We start from the raw sequence: 23,246 nt of genomic DNA, 5'->3' as shown, positions 1-23,246 counted from the left end.
ATTTCCTGTGAGTCAGTGGAAGTGATGTTTAAGATTCTTTCCAAGTCTTCTTCAGTGTTTATATTTTTTATTTTCATTGGAACCCCAAACTTGGCTTCATATGGTGAACATTTGATCCCTTCAAGATAAGCCCTAGTTTTCACTGTCTTTACAAACCTCAGCCCTTCAGACCATTTTGAAATTTCATTTGTTTCCATCCAAGTTGATAACATATTTTCGATATCTTGATTTGCTCTTTCGACTTATCCCTGAGACTGACTGTGCCTCAGCTTCCCGTGTACGATATTTGTATCATTCCACAACCCACATAAACTTTGAATAACTTGGTTACAAAACTCTCTACCATTATCAGAATTAATGATTCTTGGGGCACCAAAGGTGGTAAAAATGTCAAAAAGATGATATGCTACTTCATGAGCCCCTTTAGAAGTTAGTGCAAGGAGAATAACAAATTTTATCAAATGATTTTGTTATACAAGTATGAACTTCGACTTATTGTCTGGGTTTGCCTGCATGTCGATTAAGTCAATTTGGCGTCGTAAATTAATTTCACTGTGTATGACAAGTTTCACTACAACATCCCTTTTCAGTGTTTCTTGTTTTTTTTTTTTTTTTGACATGGTTCACATACTCTCAGATAAGTAACGATTGATTGAACGGTCGCATTCTTACGATTCAGTTCCACAATCATTCGTGTTCGGCCGCCATGGGCTATAGCAATGTGGGTCTCATGTGGTACGTTAAACAGTTCATCAAAACGAACGTAATAACGAATTTCTTCTTTTTCCAATTGACACCGGTGCTGTGAGTTTCTCAGCACCGATGTTGAGAACATTATATCGCTTCAAACGTCCCTAATGAATAGATTTTTTTATTGAAAACGAGTTTTGCATTTTTCACTTCACTTAAAAGAATATTACATTGCTCAGCAGGTACATAAAAATTGTTGTCCTCCTTCTTATTCACTGATTCACTTAAAAGTTAGTAAAATCTGTTACACATAACATTACTTATTCTGATGGAAAGCTGCACAAGAAGCATCACTATAACGAGTCGCAAAGATGATCGTACGCTCGATGCTCGATGCAGCGGTGAGTGGACTGAAAACTCATAATTGCCAACAAAGAAACTTATCTGAACACAGAATTGGCAACAATGAAACTTATCTGAACCTACACGACGCAGGCGGGAGTCTTCGATCCAGTTTTTACCAGTTTGCGTTGGTAAATCCTAAGATTTACAAATGTCTCTTGTTAAAAGCTCGAAATCTATGCATATTTTGAGAAATTTCGGATTTTTACCACACTGCGATGGTATATCTTAGGTCTCACTGGTTAATTCTAGGAGTTACCAATTATCTTAATTTTACAGTAACAACAGTTAGGGTATAGTTAATTTTATCTACATTTATGTTTACACCTTTTACTATAATATAATTCTGGAGCAAGGTAATGGAAGTATCACCACAAATAAAGTAGAATTTAATAACCACAGAGAGTGCCTTGCACAAGCTCCACTGGACACATGGATGCCCAGGTGAATGTTCCCCAGAGCATAATGGAGGAGCTGCCAGCATGTCTCTATCCCACAGTACAGTTGTCAAGCAGCTGTTGCTCTGGAAGACGACTGATTCGCGCCCTCCCATCGGCACTATGGATAAGATATCGGGATTCATCATAGCATGCAAACTCAGCCACTGCGCCAACGTCTGATGTCGATGTCATGGTGTTAACACTGACACTTGCATTGGTCGTCGGCTGCGGAGGCCGTGTCGTTAGCAGTGTTTTGTGCACAGTGTGTTCAGACACATATTCAGCCCAGCATTAACTTCTGATGTTAGTTCTGGCAAAGTTCGCTGCCTGTCCTGTTTTAACAGTCTGCCCAGCCTTCGACATCCAGCATCTATAATAAAGGGTGGCGGTCCAAACCCACGTTATTTGGATGTGGTTTCACCTTGGTTTCGCCACGTGTTGAGGAATCTCACCACAATACTTCTCGAACAAAGGACAAGTCGTGCAGTTTCCAAACCTGCCGAGCCTTCAGGCCATCACAATATGCCCTCGGTCAAACTCAGATAGATCACGCACCTTCGCGATTCACTACGCACTGACAGCACGCTCGCTGATACTACATGCACAGTGTTTTAGACTGACAAACAGTCATTCCTCTCTAGGAGACGCCGATATCGCCAGGAGGGTTAATATCGATAGTAGGTCGATGGACATAATTTTCTACCAGGTCAGTGTACATATCAGTTAATGAATAGAATGGATACATTAGACCTTACATTTCCAGTAATGACACACAAAAAATGTTGCACAGAGGAAGTAATTAAAATACATTCTTCCTTATATTTTAAAACACTTAAATAGGTAATATGGAAAAAATAATAAATACTGGTTACACTATGAGTTTACATACAGGGTGGGGAAAAATTGTGTTACGAAATCTTATCCCTGTATAGGTAGTGCCAATAGGACCCAAAATTATTAATGTTGTGTAGGTGATAACGCACAAAACTATGGAAATTGGCGCAACGCGGTCGTATTGGCCGCGTGATCGCCCTGCTGCCGGATTCTCTGGACAACGCATGACCGTGAATGCCTTACCTGCCGGAGATCGCGATGTATCCAAGTCGGCCCGCGCGCTCGGTGGTAGCGTGCCAGCCTTCCACTCTAGGGGCGAATTCGCCAGGGTACCGACACATACATTGTACTTTCATGATAAGACGTACCGGGAAAAAAAACCGTCAACAGCTGTTAGTTCTCGTACAGAAAGTGTTTCACAAATTGTGTCGGCCCTGAAAAGTACCTTTTTCGTAGCTAGGACATTGTTTACTTATAGCAGGTGCTCTAACTAGCTACCCTCTGACGCGACACAAGCTTGGTAACGTCGAAGGGTGTTTTACCTAACTCTTTCAAAGATTTCTGGCATTGCCCTGACGTAACTGGCGGCATGCTGAATGTGATCCATTAATTCCTCTGCTTTTCTAGGTGGTTCGCGTCCGAGTAGTTTAACGAGAACCTTGAAGAATCCACACAGGAAAAAGTCCGGTGGCGTGTGGTCTGATTATCGTGGGGGCCATGTCCTACGAGCACCTCTGCCAATTACCCGGCCGTCGGAGAGCTCTTTTGAATGTCCGCGCACAGCACGACTCTTGTGTGTGGGCGCCCCATCATGCTGCAACTACATGCGTAGCCTTGGGTCCACAAGATCATCTTCCAGCAGGCCAGGTAGAGTTTCTTGCAAAAAGTGAAGGTAATTTGCCCCGGAGGTAGACGGACAGGCCCAATTAGATGGTCACCCACAATGCCTGTCCAAATGTTGAGCGAAAATCTTTCCTCGTGTCCATTGACGTACGTGACGTGGTGATTTCCCTTTGTTCAGTAATGAACGTATCGAGTGTTGTAAAGGCCATCCCGATGGAAGGTGCACTCGTCGGTAAATAACAGAATAGCAGAGAAGTCGGAATCTCGTGCAACACATCGCAGAAACCACCGACAGAACCCTAGCCTGTGTTCATAGTCCACCACAGAGTTTAGGTCTTGGACAGGGTGGAAACTAAATGGCTGCTGGAGGATGAGTGACCCCGATGTCGTGCCCAACCGCTCGAGTACTTGTAGGTGCTTCCTTGAAGGGCTAGAGAACAGTCGCTTCAAATGCAGCATCCCATCATGTTCTAGGTCTTCCAGCATCAGCATGATATCCCGCTAACGAGCCTGTTTCGCCAAGTCGCCAGTGAATGGCTGAAACGTCTGAGTGTGTAGGGGGCGTCATGCTGGGTACCGTTCCTCACACAACCATCAAGCTTCATGCACATAACCATCGGGTAGTCGATAAGCAAACAGCATATCTCGTTGTTCTTCAAACGAATACTGTGCCGCCATGCTTACTGTATGACTAAATCGCAGGTGGCGTGTGTTAACTCCGAAGAGAGTCTTACCTGTCAATGCCTCTGACGTGAGGTGGAGACAAACAGGTAGACCTATTCGACACGTGTGCGGTTCACGTTGAGGCAGTGACAGGCGAGGAACATTTGTATGGCTGAACCGACCACAATAGTATTGCCTGTCAACCGACGAACGGCAACAGGGCAATCCCATGGCCAATAGTAGCTCGTGGCGCCAAGTTTCCGTAGTTTAAAAATGGTGCGTTGTCGACCTATACAACACTACTAATTTTGGTTCCTACTCGCATCAGCTATCGTGACACAGTCTTTCTCCGCCCTGTATGTAAGGTTATAGGTACATATAACTTAATATGGAAAAAAAGAATTTATACTTCCAATTGTAAGGCAAATGGTAGAGAAAAGTTACACAGTCGTCATTCAATGTATGGGTCTATACTAGTTTAAAAACCTATTGCATTCTTGGGATATAAAACAGATATTTGCAGAGGGTACAGTACTTGAGTAAACAGATACATACTAAGCCGTGGCGGGATTAATTTTGGCGGGCATGCCACTCTACTGGCGCCACTAACTACTCGTACAGCCGATATCGATCCCGGTCGTATGCCAGGGCTGGGGATTTTGGTCGAAGATTGTGGTGTTGCATTTAGCAGGCTAACCTGCAGTTAGCGGGAGGCCACGTGACTGGAAAGTGGATCCGGCAGCACCACTACTGACCAGGCGTGAAGCTCATGAAGGAGCGAGTTTTTAAGTTGATTGCAGCCAAACTTTAAGTACTGATAGCGGCGATTGCAGGAAGGGCAGCTGACGCTGTGCGAAACCTCGCCAGGAAGCACCAACGCTGGAAGCTTAAGCATTACAACATCTGTACATCACCCGCACGGACTGGAGGCAAAACCACCCCTGTCTCGAATCCTGGAAGTCAGGTATCCTTCGCAACTGAGTAGAGTGTCGATCTTTTATTTGTACTTGTTATCGTAAGCTACATCGGTGTTAATGTTGAATTAGACATATTCATTAAAGCTCCGAGTGATTGTGTGCATGGTCACCAGCCAGTGGAACTAATTTTAATCTGTTTGTTCCATATCATATTCATTGCAAGTGTATGAAACACTCTCTGTTTTAAAGTGAGTTCATATAATTGGGACTGCAGTTTAGTCTGTGACGAAGGCAATACACTGTTAAAACAGGGTGTGCCCTGGGTTTTGGATTAAGTTGATATTTCCTACATCTTATGTATTGTCATTGGTAGCTATATTTTGGGCAAATTACTGTTTTCTTTCCTATGCATGTTGGCAGGGTAGTTCTGGCAGTGACCGACGCGTTTATAGTTTCCTGGGCCAGGAGCAGAGATGTTTCCTTCCTGCTGCAGCGATACTCTCGTCCTTCCACGATGTCTGGGTTTGCCTGCAGCCAGGTATCTTTATCAGCTGCCTCGTGTTAGCTTCCGTTAAGAAAATTTGAACGTTTTTGTATGTGGCACGGCAGAGTGTCCACCAGTTAATTCTGGAACTCTTGATCTATTCAAATATTGAGAGTTGTGCAAGCGCACAAGCCTTAATGTGTGTGCAGTAAATCCGAAGTTCCTTGTGATTATATTTGCCCTTTAAAACTTGTTTGAATCTTGCAGGCCCTATTTGCTACTTCTGGGTCGTGTATAGTTTTAAGGACTTATAATTATGAGTATGAACTGTTGTTGTTTTTTTTTTTCATGCGCAGTCGTTAGCTAATTCCTCTCATTGTCAATCTTGCGCAGTTGCTGCCAGGTTGCAGTGATAACTGGTTGCTATAGTTTGTTACGTTTCTTGTATTTTGATGGATTGCATATTTCTTTAAGAGTCATCGTTAATGTTTCTGATGGATGGTATATACCATTTGGAAGTCACATTTAAGTTGTATGCTTCCCCTAGCTTTTCTTGTATTTTGTGGGATTGTGCATTTGTTTAATGGTCTTTATTAATATTCCTGCCTCTGTGTACCAGCTGGGAGTTATAATGGTCGCCTAGTCGTAGATATTGCTATAAACGCACTATTTCACTCCAATTTTCGGAGCTTGTTAGCACTTGATGTTAGGTTGACGCCATTAAAATGCATTGTAGTAATCACTGCTGCTTGCTGGATCGCTGCTGTGTCTCGATTCTGATGCTGGCTATAAATCTGGTTGTCTAGAAGTACAAAGATGAGGTCCCGTGTTTTTTATGTTCTTTTGGTGATAACTAATGAGCGAAACCAACAAATATATAATCTTCAAATATTTATTACTCTGGTGGCCATCTTAATTCAACTGTCCATCAAAGACAGTGACACAACACAAAGTAGCACTTCTTTTACATGTGTTTTGCAATGTTTATCCACCTCGAACAATAACACCCATACACTTTACCAAAGTGACATTCAGACTCCTCTCCTGACCCATCTTGCTGCTTGTATTTATAACCTTGTCAAAGAACTACTAAAAAGACATATAGTTTATAAGTCACATGTACATCTGTTATCGTAATTTGTGCAGAAAAGTTATTAATTTATATCGAGTGACATAATTTAACAGGTTATTAAAATGACATACAGATTTGTTGATTTGACAGAATTATTCTTTGTTACAAAAAGGCCGTTTTTTAGGAGTTTTGTCAATTGACTTCTCTAATTTGCATAAATAAGTAAATAACATGAATTATTAAGAATTACATTGGTTTTCGTCTAAAATAGAAGTGTTTACGTGAATACTGAGTGAAAATGGTCCTAGTGAACAAATAGGTTTCACTGGGTGATTTTTATTTAAGGAGATCCAAAATACGTCAGTTGGTCACTATTTTTTGTACTTCATATTAATTATTTAAGATGACTTAGTGTTTTTACATGGTGACATTTGCTGTATCAGTGATCAAGTGATATCAACTTTTGTGTGGGTCAGTTATTCAGTATAATTTAATGAGTTGACTGTTTATGGAGACATGTTATACAATAATTGTTAACATACGCAATAACTTTTCTATAATCATACATACTCGTTAAACTGGTTGAATTTGGAGGGTATCATATACTTTGGTAAAGTAAAGCCTTTAATAGGTTCCGTTACAGAGTCATGTTTAAATTGTATGCCTTCCCAACTTTACTTTTTTTGGGGGGATTGTGTATTTTACTGCTTAAGGGATTTTATTAAGGTTTATAAATTAAGGGCTTTGCAACAGCCACAGTCACTGAATTGACTTTTTGTCCTTTCAGCATTTTGAGTGGGCATTGTCTATTTGTTTGAATTTTAACCATGCTTGGGATTTTTTTTAGTGCTTTTAGTGACAGTCATTTGTAATTCATTTTGCCACTAAAACTCAGTTTGTTGCACGAACTTGCGCTCACACCTAATTGGTGCAACTTATTACTTGTGTTTGGAGACATATGTACATTCCTGCTTTTAAGCCCTGTTCTTAATGGTATAAATTGTTAGTTTTTTATTAATGAACTGATTCTGTTAAAGTTCTTTAAATTATCGTGAGTGTTTTAATTTGTAATCATGATAATTGTTAAGCAATAAAGTGTATTCCATGAAACAAAAATGACAAGATATGAAGCTCTACTTTCGATGTGTTTTCCTTAAAACTATCCCAGCCCTTGTTGTGAGGTATCGCATTCATTACATTGTGTTTAACTAATCACAGTTACGTAAAATCTCTGAAGAAGGCAACTAATTGAACCAATTTCCTAAGAATATTGGTCTAAAGTTATCTAATAATGTTTTGTTTTTAATTCTAGCTTCTCATTCAGAATTTATCAACAGATATTTTTTACTTCATTTGTGTGTTTCAGTTCCTGTTGTGCTAACTGCCCAGTGTATTGTTAGTTTCCTATTAATACTTTTTACAGTTTTGTAGTATTCATTGGTCTTATTACTGAAGCCGCTAGTTTTGTATGTATCTAATTGCTGTTTGATAATTCCAGGTATTTTACAAGTTACTTGGTTTTCTTTCTCAACTAGCAGCTTTGCCATACCTAAATCAACTTAAGTGCAAGGAATTAGGTTATTAACTGTACACCCTTGTAACTTTTTCAACCATTTATTTAAAATATCAGACTCTTTTTCAGTAAATGTAATATTTGTTAAATTCATTATTCTCCTAAAAAATCTGAAGTAACTACATACTACTATAATAAACATACATTATGCTCTAGCATATTACCATCACTGACTAAAGTCATCAGATGAACATAACATAAAGATGGAACCACTTTTGCTAACTTCAGATGTGCTAGGAAATGCTTGTCACTAGGTTCTTTTCTTTATGTCTAAGTTGTTTGTGCAGACACAGGGCGATTTGCTTAATTTGCAAAGAAGGAACATAAAACTAACCAATGCAATAAAATGTATAAAATTTAATCAAAAAATGTAAGGTAAACAAAGTTTTACCCTAATAAATCCTTGTGATGATCAAGTCCACCTTAAAAGCAGTGAAACAAGCAATACAAGTATGTGAATGAGTGTGGTTATCACAAGTTGCTTTCATTAACTTGCTCCAATGAAAGATGTGAACATGGATGTAAATAAAATTGTATTCCAGATGTGGATGTACAAAATATTTTAGCAAATGTAAAACTACCTTACGCTCTTGTTAGTAATGTTGGTTATACATCTCCCCTTCCCCATCCCTCACATTTGTTTCCACTTGTCATTTGTCTCAACCACTTTACCATGCTCTATTTCCTATTATGTTTGATTGATGAAAATGCAGATAAGGATGCATATAATTCTAAGGAATATTTAAATGTGTTTTCAAAAATATAACTATACTCTCCAGTACTTTTATAAACACTGGATGGCCTCATAATGTCTAATGTTACTCAAGGTAGCTTGGAATATGTAAATGTTTCCAAATATTATGTCAATGTTTAATGATCATTCCACCCCATACACATTCCTCATCACCTGCCTCCAGAGATTACTCTGATCTTATATGTAAAATACGAAGACTATAGAAAGTATTTGGTATCATTCCATCATACAGTTTGTATAATATGTTACTAGTCTGAAGAATTACATACTGAATTAACCACTGAACTTTCAGATACTGTTAATAACCAAACAACTATAATTTTACATTTGAGGAAATATTTTATGATACATTTATTTTCCTGTGAAATTTTTATTTCCTTAATCTGTGTGCACATTGTGGTTTACATGTTGATGAAGCACATGTTCAAAACACTTTACAAAGCTTTTATACATAGGATTACACAGATTTTATTAGTACTTCAGTAAGTTTTATAACGCAAGCCCTATAAAAATTCCTTTGGACACTCACTTCTGCAGGCTACCCCCTCCCCCTAAATTTGCCCCCTTCCTTGCCACCCGCACCACTGCCACCCTTACCTCGTTTGAATAATGTATCATGTTCTGTTGGCTCCACAGCTGCATCCATGTTCCTTCCCCCTCACCAACATTTTGTCATCACCAGTTTATACTTCAACTGTTTATTCAATTTTTTACTTGAAAATGGCTTAAGACCGAAATCTGTATTGTATAACAATAAAATAGATATTATTGCAGGCAAGTGGTGCCAGCATCTTCCAGAATAATTTATAATGACTGTGGCTCCAGCCAAAATAAAAATTATCATTTTATTTAACAAGCTACCAAAGAATATAATTAGACTTCTGAAAAAGACTGACACTTTGAACAGAAAATTCGGTGGTTTTCTCTTGGACACTTCGTTTTCTTCATTCAAACAATATCGTCATGAACATAGACAAAAAAGTTACTTGCAGTGTGAATCATAATATAATATTATTAAGCTGTATTATATAACTACTTAATGTTCTTGTACTGTGTTACATTTCAATAAAATGTTCTACTTTCAAGAATTTGATAGCCTAAGAAATTCATTAGCACTAGTTTCATGTAATTTAATGCATCTACTCACTTTACATGTGCTCCTGTTTTTGTCTCCTTGGGCGCATAGAGTGGATGAAGTCACCGACATCCTACCGTAGTACTTCCAACATTTCTCATTGGAGATGATGTCCAGCGTTACCTTCTGCAGATATACCGAAGTTTCATCCACTGTAGTCAGAAAAAGAACTGCAACAGTTTTTATTTCCATTTGTCTGCTAATGGCAATTTCCATTTAAAACCTGAAACACAGTTGTGGTCCTTGTTATAATACAAAGTTCAAAGCCTCCTTCCACTAGTCAGGGAAGATCCACTAGAGCTTTCATTTTCACCTGTCTCCTAATGAGAGCTACCATTTACAATTTAAGACAATGTGGTGGTCCTTGGTTCCATACATCCTTCAAAGCCTGTGTTGTATATGGAATGACTCATGAGTAGTATGGTTACAGGTAGGCTGGTTCACAATTATCAGCCACAGCTAGACAACGCTCCAGTCATGGCACTGCAGTCAGTGAAGCCAAGTTGGTGCTGTCCAGAAATTCAAAACCAAAGATGGTGTCACTGGGAAATGCAAAAATGCAAGAAAGCAATGGTGGAAAATTGAAAGAACCATTGTGTTGGGTTAAATCAAGTTGTGAGAACGAAGCCTTTTGCGATGGCAGTGATATGTAAAATGTTCTGGATTTTCTTGTCGCATCACTTGCGGATAAAATTTCTAGCTTTCGATTATAGCCTCCATCATGGGTCAGCAGCAACTGACTGTCTTCATTACTGCTGTGGTGGCCTTATATAGCCCGTGGACAGTTTCTGATTGGTTTCTTTGTGATTGGTCAGCGATTACAAACTGCTGTCGCAGACGGTGTCAGTGTCTGCGCTGGTGGCGCCACCGCTTGGATGGGAATGTAAACACTGCAAGGAATGTCTCTGCTGCTTCTCTGCATTGAGCGCTCGTTTCCACGCACCGCTTAGATAGTATCCGCTATTACAGTTAAACTTCTTCACGCTCATTTGTATTTCAACAGCCTCCTTGATAACAGAATCCCAGTATGTAGAGGCATGGGACAAAGTTCGTCTCTTCAAACAGTATTTTATGTCTGTTATTGAGACTGCGATCCGCAATTGCCTAGTTCTCTAGTTCTCTATTTTTAATATACCGTTGGTGTTGTACGCAGCGGTCGGAATCAGTACGAATGGTCTGACCTATATATTTGCTACCACACTCACCGGAGATGTTATAAATTCCAGGGACCCTGAGGTCGAGAGTGTCCTTAACAGGGCGCATCATCTTGTTAATTTTCTTGGAAGACGAAAAGTCCGTCCTATACCCTGCCTAACCAAGACTGTTCCTGTTTTAGTGGATATAGCGCCACAAACAGGAAGAACTGCAATCGGTGGTTCATCCTGTGAGTGTACAGCATTTTCAAGTTTCCTTTTCTTGGAGAACGGGGCCTTTATATAGCATGCACCATAACCATTCTTTCGTTAATAAAGGTTTGAATTTTGCTCATGTACTATACCCATCGTGGATTTTATCAGTGGAGTAGAACAGACAGTGCTGCATCTTGCACAGGACGACGCCGACGAATTGAGACTTATTACCAGTCGCTTTTTGGCCTCAGCTAAGCCTCCCTAATTTAATATCAGTAGAGAGGAAGGAGAGGTTTTCCGTTTACTTCGGAGAGATGATCTTGTCACATTACCAGCTGGCAAGGGAAATGCCACTGTCGTTCTTAATACTACCGAATATCATAGCAAAATGACATCACTATTGGAGCACGGTACGTGCAAATGTCTTAAACGGGACCCAAAAGTTTGACATACAGCAGGTAAACTATGGAGCTAGTGAAGAATTTCGGTCTACCAGATGATGTTACGAAAAATGTGAGTCCGAGCTCCTGGACCTCCCAGGTTGTACGGACTACCGAAGATGCACAAGGATAAAGTTCCCTTGAGACCTATTGTCAGTGCAATTGGTACTCCGACCTACAAGCTGACCAAATACCTAACAAAATTGATGACTCCTATAGTTAGCTGTTGTGACCAGACGTTCACTGAGAAAATCAGATTATAGTCGGTCCAAATGACATTTTAGTCAGCCTGGATGTCGTATGGCTGTTCAAAAATATTTCTGTGGAGGACACTTTGATAATGCTGGCAGATCTTTTTCCTCCTGAAACTATAAAATTGTTGTGGCATGCGATGACGATCACCTCCCTCTTGTACGGCAGCAAATTTTATGAAATGACGGACGGTATGGCGATGCCTCTCCGTTGCCTCCATCATTGGCTAACTTTTTTATGAAGAATTTTGAGGAACGTGCATTAAATTTGGATGCTCTCCGCCCATCCTTATTTTCTCGTTATGTTGTCGATACATTTATGATCTAGCAACATGGCGTACAAGCTCTCGAACAATTCATTGAACACATGAACAGTTTACATCCGAACATCCGTTTCACTGTCGAGATGGAGAAGGAAGGAAGGTTGCCATTCTTATACGATTTATTTCTTAATGCACAGAGTTTCCATCATCCTGTTTAGAAGACACCCGTTTAGAGCAAAAACTGTTTCTGGCGAGGACCATTTGAAGTCCGAAATTAACCACCTGAAGTACGTGTTCCGAAAGAATGGCTACGGTGCACACGATATAAAGGCCCCTTTCTCCAAGAAAAGGAAACGTGTAAATGTTACACACTCTCAGGATAAGCCACCGATTGCAGTTCTTCCTTTTTGTGGCGCTATTTCCAGTAAAACAGGAAGAGTCCAGGTTAGACGGTGTATAAGACCGACGTTTCGTCTTCTTAAGAAAATTAATGAGATGGTGCGTCCTGCTTGGTCAGGATCTGAAAAGGGGGGGGGAGAGTTAGAGAGAGAGAGAGAGAGAGAGAGAAAGAGACCATTCTGGAATCCATGCTCTGCCCACAACTTCTGGAGGCCCATGTGACATTCCTTCCACGTTTCCCATGGGTGGCTTGTTGCAGGTGACACTTATTAGCATGCATTATTAGCGTTACTCAACTAAGGAAACCTTCCTCGGCCAGCAACATGGGCTGTTTCTGCTGCTCAAGTCGTGGAAAGAGTCCTGTGAACATATACAACCTGTAACACGAGAAAAGGAAATTTTACAATTCGCTAATACTATTAAATAATTCACGAACTCTTCCAGATGGGTGGCTTTTCCTTTCCAGAGGAGTGGTGACTCACAGAGTGTACAAAATGGGGTCACACTCCATTTGAAAGGCAACTTGCTCTGGTAGAGGGGTTACAAGCTATGGGACAGTGCAGCGTGCATTGAAGGACATTCTTTGAAAGAGGATTGATTTTATTAACAAAATATTCAACAAGGAAGACATCCGTATACTGAATTTGCTACATGAATCACTATAGTATTGCTGGATGTAGCATACTCTAAGAACTTGTTCACTAAAGATCAAGCACACAATATTTTTGAACCGAATCATAGTCATACACTGAATGTTACAAAATATGTTGTAATTATGCAAACTTTGATTAAGAAAAGATTTTTGTAAGTTGATACAGAGAGTAAATAAGTTCATCGAAAGAACATTTTAAAACATTAATGTAAGTAGTAAATAAAAGAAACTATCAGAGACAAGAGACACTTTGTCACTTCACGTGATGGTAATCTTAAAATAATGTTAACAGTTACACATCACGATAAAGTGCCTCCCATCACATCTGCTTCTATATCGAGTAGGCTCTCACATCGTACTGACACAATGATACACAGATACACAACACAGCAGTGCTCACCAAGCTACAGAGCTTGCTCCCCAGTATACCCTCTACGAGTAAAACCGACATCATGAATTTTTAATGATCTGAAGATGATCGAACCACTATCGAAACCAATTACCTAATTAGTAAATTTTAGAAACTTACATGCAATCCTAGTCAGTTTTTATTTAAAGACATTTATTAAGTTCTCAGATAGATAGGTCAAAGCGTGCAACAATATGTTATACCATTGTAACTGTGTTATCTCGAGCCCCTGCATCCATCGAACAGATATGGAACTAATTATAAGTAATACAAATGTTTCAGTTTCTTTACACAATAATGAGAATTCACATCTTTTCATATTACCGCAACTGGCGACAGGTGACCCTTTCAGATAAATCGAATTTTACGCCTTATCAGACAGATGGCCTTTGCCGTGTACAGTGTTAAACGTGTGGTTGCTAACACGGTGCAACAATCGTCAGACGGGTCAAGGCTGGAGAGCATTCCGTGACTGATCACATTCTGGAAGGCACAATGCATCAACAAGGCATGCATCTTTCCTTAGGGAACAAGTCCACTGCTACGTACAGATTTTTTCCTCGGCATGATGGCATCTATCAGCTGGAGAATATAACTTGTCACGCAGCTCGCATTGTATGCGCGTGGTTCAAAGAGGATCAGAATTTTACCATACTCTCCTGAGCACTAGACTCCCAATTTTAAAAACTAACCTAGAATCTTTGAGACCATACCGTTTGGGCTGTTCGCGCAGAGGATCTTCAGCCGAGAAATCTAACGCGACTGGCCACAGCACTGCAATCGGCCTAGCTGCACATCGCTGTCGATACCTTCCAGAACTCTACTCCATGTGCTGAAGCATACGCAAAATTTTTGTCCACATAAAATCCAGTCTAAAGTGGAAAATTAGTTTTGTGTTATTTCAATTTCACATAAGCAAGCTATAACTATTTTACGGACCTATGAATTTTTTTTCAGATGAGTAACAGTCCTTGGAGCCATTTCAAACAGTAAGATATTTATCTGTCATAAATGTCTGTGGAACATCGTTTTATTTAGGCATTGCTACTACCAGTATGTGTTGACATTTTAGTCTTGGACTGCAGAATGGTTTTATTTATTTGGATGTTTTATTTCAATTACAGAAATATCTTCAGACCACCTAGGCATCCGCACTAGGTTGCACAGCCACTGTACTGGATGTGGGTTACACAACATTTTGCTAACTCCACAATAGGATTAGTGACTGTGTGTATCTAATGCGACGTAAGCTAAGCAAAACGTCTTAAATGGTAACTTCACTTCAGTGTCTCCCTTGTGTTTTTGGGTGGATGTTATCAGCAGTCTTTTCTCTATTCTCGCCTACAGAACTAGATTTTTTACCACTTTAGCGAACGAATGGCAGTTTGCTACCTTACACCACAACAAAAGTGTGTTGCAGATGACCCACTGTAAATGCAGCTTGGTAGTGTGAAAAATACGTAGCACCAACATGGAAATATAAACAGCATCTAAATAGTATGTTCATTAGACTTATTGGAGCATTTTATAAATTCGGTAAGATGATATTTGTGACCTTTTATCTCAAAGGCAATGTAAATTACGCAGAATATCAAAATGTCTACTTATATTCAAAGTCTCCATTGTCTGAAGCATAATGTAAGCTAATATAGATTTCTGTATGTTGCACCAGTACATAATTCATTTACTGAAACACTTTGCTGGTATAGCAAATATACTAAAGAGACTGCATACACTATGCTTACCACGGTAGGCCCACTGACACCTGCTACCCAAATAATGGTGATATGTGAGCCATGTGCATTTTTATACTGCCTTAATTATATGCTCAAAATATTTAACAGCGGATGGTTTAAGTCTGACACATTGGTTCTTTTTGTTAAAACCTGTAGAATAACATTGTTCGTAGGAACAAATCGCAATATGGAAATGACTTTATTTGGTAGCATTGCGAAGAATATTCTCCTACATGGAGAACAATATGTTTCTCCACTTTAAATATAACACCCCTATATGATAGTTACGTCACCTTGCCGCCACATGCTTTACAGGCAGTTAGTAAAAACTGTGAGAGGAAGGAACTTAGTTTTTAATCTTTCTCATTCTTGACTGTCTGGAAGATTTACTTGCACACCAGTCAACTTCCAAGTGTTTTTATTTTTCCAGAAGAAAATCTGCAGTATGCCATTAAAATTAGCATAGCATCTGTTTTGGAAACCACCTGATAATTCACACCACTGGAAGTGCCTGACACAGAGTATAGTGACGCACACTGCAAATACTATTTGCTTACATTTAATATATTTAGATGTCTTCCATCACATGATACATACCTTACACTCCACACTTACAAATTTTAGTTTTAGTCTGATAACACCGCCTTCCTTAGGCAAGGAAGATGTAAGAGTTTCTTGTAGTCACATATCAAGGCAGTTTATAAAGTTGATGAAATGGGTATTCATAACTTTGCTCACTCATTGGCTTGAGATTTGACATCTAAATTTGTTATGTCTCATTCCTCTAAAACTGGCGCTCACCGATGTTAAACAGTCTTTTCGTTGCTTACAATAACATTAGCATTTCTCTGGCAGTCTTCTTCTTTCACACAGAGGTCATGGTTTGATGTTAGTTACTAATGCATCTCCACTTTGTTAAAAATCTCGACAAAAAGCTTGTAGTATAGTCACGGACCTTAGGTAATAGTCATCTACACGAAACTGCTTCATTATTTCAGGTTCTTGATCCATTAAAACATCTATTTTAACGTATAGAAAATCTGTTTGTATAGTATAGCCACAGGATATGTACTTGAAATGATTTCCAGTGCTTTCTTGCCAATTTTTCCAATAACGTCTTTCTGTTGCAGTAATGCCCCTGCGTAAGAAAAACGGTAGTTTTGTCTTGACAGCATGTCCCCAGAATGTTTCGTCTGTTATCTATGAAAGTACAGATAAGTGTTATCGCCCAGATATGTGTTATCATCCCCCTCTTACATCTAGTGCTTACATTAAAGCTCAACAGGTTCTGCCACAAATTCCAAATACATACACTGTATAATGTTTTTTCAGCGTGAATCTGTAAGATTTGTGTACAATTACTAATGTGGTGATTTTAAAGGATGCAAGCATATAGATGTAGGCAATGAATTATAATCACTGTTTAACAGAGTTGGGTGTTTTTCATAGTATGCATCCAGCTGAAATCTTGGGTCGTTACTAGGTTACTAGCTTATCGTAGTATACACGCTGCCTCTGGCAACCCACTCCTACATCACAAAGCAGTTGTTACCAAATGATTCGCCACTGTGTAGTAGATGTCTTAACAATAGCAGTCTGCAAGGAATAAAATGGTGTTTTAATCCTGTGGAAGACAGTCTACATCGACAACTGGTGGTACTGTCTGTCAACCTTACGTATTGACACTAAAATCGTCATTCTTCAACGCTTGTCAGTGTTTTACAAAAGAAGATTTAATATCACGGTGTAATCACAGCAATGAGATTTAGAGCTAATCTATTAGGTGTTACATGTCTCGATATAGACTGTTGATGTACAGTGTACCCCTTTAACAAGAAACAATTATATTCTTTGGACATACATAATTACGTCAAGCTGCAACAGAGTTGTGGGATAAAAAGAGAAAATGTACCTTAAATTTCTTTCACTTCCGTCAATGATAGCAAAACTGTTTGGTTCTTAGACTACCGATTTCGGACAGCGATGACTATCTGCAGACTTGTTTCACAACATGTCCAATTATGACGCCACAATGGCTTCGTCAAGAAATACACACAAAATCAGCCTCTATTCGTCGCACATGTTTAAAATTTGGTGTAAACTAGTTCACAGTGGGGGCAGCGTCTTCCTATTAATGACGATATTGTTCAAAATACTTGTTTATTCCAAAATATTTGATTTGAACACTAGCGCTGTTAATAGGATGAATGCTGGCAGTGTGGCCTCATTTACATGACATTTTAAATATGTGTGACGAAGGTAAGCCGATTTTGTGTGTATTTGTTGATGATGACACTAAGACCTCATTATATTAGAATACGTTGTAAAACAGCTCTGAAAATCATCATTGCTGATCAAAACCGGCAGGCTAAGGACCAAAAAGTTTTGTGGTCATTGACAGAAATGAACCAAGTTTTCCCTACATATAATTATAGAACATTTTTTGGCTAACTCTAACACAGAAATTTCCCTGTGTATCACTAATGCAATGTAAAATACGCATAATGTTGAAGAATCTATTTATCTCCCAGATCTCCCACATCCGAATAATCGTGTAACTAATGCACGTAGTAAACACTTTTGAATCCGTCATCTCTCTCAAATTATGGCAGGATGGGACCATTTTCCATTAGTATTTACAGCAAATGCAGTTATTTTGTATCCTTCTTTCACATCCCGATTTGTTCCATGTACCCTGCTTAAAGTAAAATGTGTGCCTTCCTTAGACATCGACAGTGATCGATACTTGTTTGAGTAACAGTTTACAGTTTTCATTCATGGCAAAGTTTTCCGCATTAACTGAACTTAAAAGAGTAATTCCTTTTATAGGGATTGGCCTTAGTCTATTTGATGCACAACTTCTTCTTTCTTAACACCTGTGGTGTAACACTATTCACGGAAGGCGCAGTAGTTTATGATACTTATTATTTTTCTGTCGAATACTGCCTACAGGAAAATTAAAGAGACCTTTGGAGTAAAGAGAGCCACTTGCATGAATATCAACAGCTCAGATGGAAACCCTGTTCTAAGCAAAGAAGGGAAACAGAAAGGTGGAAGGAGTATATAGAGGGTCTATACAAGGGCGAAGTACTTGAGGACAATATTATGGAAATGGAAGAGGATGCAGATGTAGATGAAATGGGAGATGCGATACTGCGTGAAGAATTTGACAGAGCACTGAAAGACTTGAGTCGAAACAAGGCCCCGGGAGTAGACAACATTCCATTAGAACTACTGACGGCCTTGGGAGAGCCAGTCCTGACAAAACTCTACCATCTGGTGAGCAAGATGCATGAGACAGGCGAGATACCCTCAGACGTCAAGAAGAATATAATAATTCCAATCCCAAAGAAAGCAGGTGTTGACAGATGTGAAAATTACCGCACTATCAGTTTAACAAGTCACAGCTGCAAAATACTAACGCGAATTCTTTATAGACGAATGGAAAAACTGGTAGAAGCTGACCTTGGGGAAGTTGGATTCCGTAGAAATATTGGAACACGTGAGGCAATACTGACCCTACGACTTAGAAAACAGATCAAGGAAAGGCAAACCTACGTTTTTAGCATTTGTATACTTAGAGAAAGCTTTTGACAATGTTGACTGGAATACTCTCTTTCAAATTCTAAAGGTGGCAGGGGTAAAATACAGGGAGCGAAAGGCTATTTACAATTTTTACAGAAACCAGATGGCAGTTATATGAGTCGAGGGGCACGAAAGAGAAGCAGTGGTTGGGAAGCGAGTGGGACAGGGTTGTAGTCTCTCCCCGATGTTATTCAATCTGTATATTGAGCTAGCAATAAAGGAAACAAAAGAAAAATTTGGAGTAGGTACTAAAATCCGTGGAGAAGAAATAAAGACTTTGAGGTTCGCCGATGACATTGTAATTCTGTCAGAGACAGCAAAGGACTTGGAAGAGCAGTTGAATGGAATGGACAGTGTCTTGAAAGGAGGATATAAGTTGAACAGCAACAAAAGCTAAACGAGGATAATGGAATGTAGTCGAATTAAGTCGAGTGATGCTGAGGGAATTAGATTAGGAAATGAGACACTTAAAGTAGTAAAGGAGTTTTGCTATTTGGGAAGCAAAATAACTGACGATGGTCGAAGTAAAGAGGATATAAAATGTAGACTGGCAATGGCAAGGAAAGCGTTTCTGAAGAAGAGAAATTTATTAACAATGAGTATAGATTTAAGTGTCAGGAAGTCGTTTCTGAAAGTATTTGTATGGAGTGTAGCCATGTATGGAAGTGAAACATGAACGATAAATAGTTTGGACAGGAAGAGAATAGAAGCTTTCGAAATGTAGTGCTACAGAAGAATGCTGAAGATTAGGTGGGTAGATCACATGATTAATGATGAAGTATTGAACAGAATTGGGGAGAAGAGGAGTTTGTGGCACAACTTGACAAGAAGAAGGGACCGGTTGGTAGGACATATTCTGAGGCATCAGGGGATCACCAATTTTGTACTGGAAGGCAGCGTGGAGTGTAAAAATCTTAGAGGGAGAGGAGAGATGAATACACTAAGCAGATTCAGAAGAATGTAGGTGGCATTATGTACTGGGAGATGAAGAAGCTTGCACAGGATAGAGTAGCATGGAGAGCTGCATCAAACCAGTCTCTGGACTGAAGACCACAACAACAACAATGTGCATAATCTCCAGTCAACCATATGTTAATACTGCTGCAACACGAATAAGAACTGGCGTGGATTTGAGTAATTCTTGTAAATTTCGCTCAGCTATGGCTGCAACGCAGTAGTTAAGGGACTGGGAAGGTAGTAGGTAAGGGACTGACTGCCACATCGGATGACAGGTGCGGGCAGTGCTGATATTTAGCAAACAGTTCTGCTAGGCAGGTGGGAAGACACGGCGAGGAGGACACTGCAGACAAGTGTGATTCAATCAGGGCAACACAGGGCACTGACGTGCTGTGAAGAAGCCATATGTTGCATTTACAGCAGTGCCTAGTGACCTGGTGTAAGGACCGAAGCAGGTTAAGGAGAACTTATAGTCTGTCTGTAAACTGAAGAGCGAGCAGCGCTTTTGGTGGGGGAAGTGGCCTTTCCCGGAAGAAAGCTGCCACCGGCCTACAGGGGCACCCAAAATCTGTTTCCCGATATATGTCTAACAGTGTAGATCGGCGTGTAGTGATATACGTCGTTTCTGTTCGTGGAATCTTAATTGAAAGTGTCAGTGAATTAACGTTGTGAACTTCGATATCCGGAAATGATGGATAATCGTCTAGCATTGCAAGAAAATGTACAGAATACGAAGAAGAGGGGGTATTAGGGAAGTAACGAGCGTTAGATCGTCTCTAATGTTATTACAGCGTGAATTAAAGAGGCGACCCAAAAAGAACTATTGGCTAATATTACCCGTCCCAATCAGTGGGCTGCAATTTATGCAAACGTTAACCTCACCTAGCAGGACACATAAGTAATAAATGGAAAAATAAGCCGCATGGCTTACTGGAATCGTCACGAAGGAAAACTAATGATTTTGGGAGGAAACCCATCGTTACTGACAGTTTCAAAATCACGTAAAACCTTTAATGCTTATCGAACACTACATCTCTATCTCGGTCACTGTTCGCCTGATTCTAAGACATATTGCTTAAAACAAGTGCACAATAACCATTCTAAACACTGCTGAAATTTCCTGCGAAACATGTATACCGACTCTGAACTTCTAAGCAAAAAGCTTGACATACGAGGTGCGTTCACACATTAATTTTTATTTTTTGGTAAAAACTTTATTTGTTATTCTACAGCAATGTTATCCTCTTCAAAATATTCCCCATTACATACTATACACTTATGCCAGGGCTTTTTCCAATTCCGGAAACACTTTAGGAACTGTTTCTTCGGGATAGTTTATAGGTCTCCTAACTGTGCATTTTTAATCCCATCCATGCTTGTAAAAACGCTGTCATTTAAGGCGTGCTTTGAAATGTTTATACCACTTGTGTGCCCTTGGGTTACTCATAACAGGCTCACCATATGCAATATTTACCATTCTAAAAATTTCGTGCACTTTATTCCATTCTTATAACAAAATTTAATACAGGTTCTCTAATTTATTTTTATACGAAACGAATAATCGTTGATGCTACCAAACACATGTAACCTTTCTGACAGCTGACAACAGAGTAAACACCCAATATTCGTAACATTGAACACATACTTTTTAGGCATGTTTACGAAGACAGTGACAAAAAAGTAGTGCAAATCTGACTACTAAAACACACAAAATTATAAATTTTTGCTTACTTTTCAAACACTCTTTGTGTAGCAAGCACTGTTAAGTTTCAATGCAGTTCTTCAAAGAAAACTTCTGTCTTTTAGCAGAAACAAAAAATAATAACAAGCCTTAAATTCTACAAACTGATTGCCTTATATGGGGTTCGTTTTACGAATAGAAATAGAGAAACATACATTCACATGAACAGGCATTTGGTTCTATGTTTGTAGTAGAATCTTATGCTATTATTTACTCTATAATGTTTTGTTTTGGAAGAAACTATCGTTTTTTGTATTCCGTATGGTCTTAATGCATTTGTCTAAAAATAAACCCAGCCGAGATGTATCTGTACACAGCTTCGCCACAGATTTGAAGCGCGCGCCACAGCAGGGCCGGTACTATGTTGTGAAACAGCCTGTAGGAGCGCCTCGTGACGTAGCTGGGTAGGCAGAGTGGGGACTCGCTCTTCAGTTTACCGACAGACTACACATTGTAATTATTAAAGAGCACTCCACTTGCCCCCTTCAAAAGCGTAAGGAAAAGACGTGTAAATAAACGAGCCCAGCGGCTCAAATCAGACAGTTGTGTCGCCATTCTGTCCGCGTCTAGAACCCGAGAGAATGATGATTATTTAAGCTGCAGACCAACCTCTTCGACCTTTCGGTGAAGGATATCGGCGGTCAACCTGCTTGCTGAAACTACCTCCAACCTCTGCTGCACGGACGCGTCATAGCCATGGCGGGGGGCGCCGCATCTCGGAGCTGCACCGGCGCGAGGAGCGAGAGGGCTGCTAGCCTCCACTCCCTGGTAACGTCCTCCCGCAGACTGCAAGCTGCCGTTCGCAGTGGCGGCGCCGCGGCGTGAACTCGCGGCCTCCCGGGTGCAGAGCTGTCTGCGACCACTGACTGAGCTGCCCCGGGTGGACGGTCGGAGCTGCTGAGGCTCACTACAGCAAAAAAATGGCTCTGAGCACTATGGGACTTAACTGCTGAGGTCTTCAGTCCCCTCACTACAACACGGCGGTCGGCTGCTTCCCTTCAGCGAGGGAGCAGTCAGCCGTGTTCCGGGCCACGGGCGCAGCTAACGCACGCAGCGGCCATTTAGCCGTGGCGTGAGCAGGAGCGCTACGTCTGCAAGGCTGGGAGACCGGACGTCAATGCTGCACGTTCCAGCATTGGCACTGGCGCTCACCCACGCACGTCCACTGTGCGCCGCAGTCAGCATAAAGCCCGATGTGTACCTTAATTGTAATAAAGTCAAAGACACATTTGCCTGCGTTTCTCTTGACGCTTCAGCATGAGTGACCTCTCTCCCGCAAAACAACCTCTCGGTCGTTCTAACACATTACAACACCTGAGCTCGGGCATAACCAACCTCTGCTTAAACCTTCATTGCTCGTGCGAGTAACACTCATCATCCACATGACTTTCTTTCTCTGTTTTGTCTGACTGGATTGGACTGAGTTGCGGACATTTTCTGTACCTTGCCGCTGGCTCTCCATCTCTTGGCTTGTCATAGCAGGGGTCTCCAAACTTTTTAGTCCGCGGGCCACATTGACTCCTCCACGAAGTCATAAGGGCCAAGATCTACCTAGTGGGATTAGAGCACCCTAGCACTCCATGATCACCGTAATGTAAGGCTAAAGAAAAGATGAAATCGCTAAAATCTAAGGTTGTGGGAATAGCTTGCACTGAAA

At 40.3% G+C, this 23,246-nt stretch overlaps 1 protein-coding gene across 1 annotated transcript in view; it reads right to left on the bottom strand.

Moving 5' to 3' along the window:
- LOC126101248 (transmembrane protease serine 9-like) overlaps positions 1-23,246 on the bottom strand; it is a 302,414-nt gene that overhangs the window by 4,671 nt on the left and 274,497 nt on the right. Inside the window, exon 9 of the mRNA XM_049911935.1 lies at positions 9,820-9,959. Within this exon, the coding sequence (XP_049767892.1) occupies positions 9,820-9,959 (140 nt within the window). The remainder of the gene's footprint in view (positions 1-9,819; positions 9,960-23,246) is intronic.

The sequence above is a fragment of the Schistocerca cancellata genome, chromosome 9 (genome assembly GCF_023864275.1).
Source record: "Schistocerca cancellata isolate TAMUIC-IGC-003103 chromosome 9, iqSchCanc2.1, whole genome shotgun sequence".
NCBI classification, from domain to species: Eukaryota; Metazoa; Arthropoda; class Insecta; order Orthoptera; family Acrididae; genus Schistocerca; species Schistocerca cancellata.
Note: the sequence above shows the minus strand (reverse complement) of the source record. Positions and strands in the feature narration are given on the sequence as shown.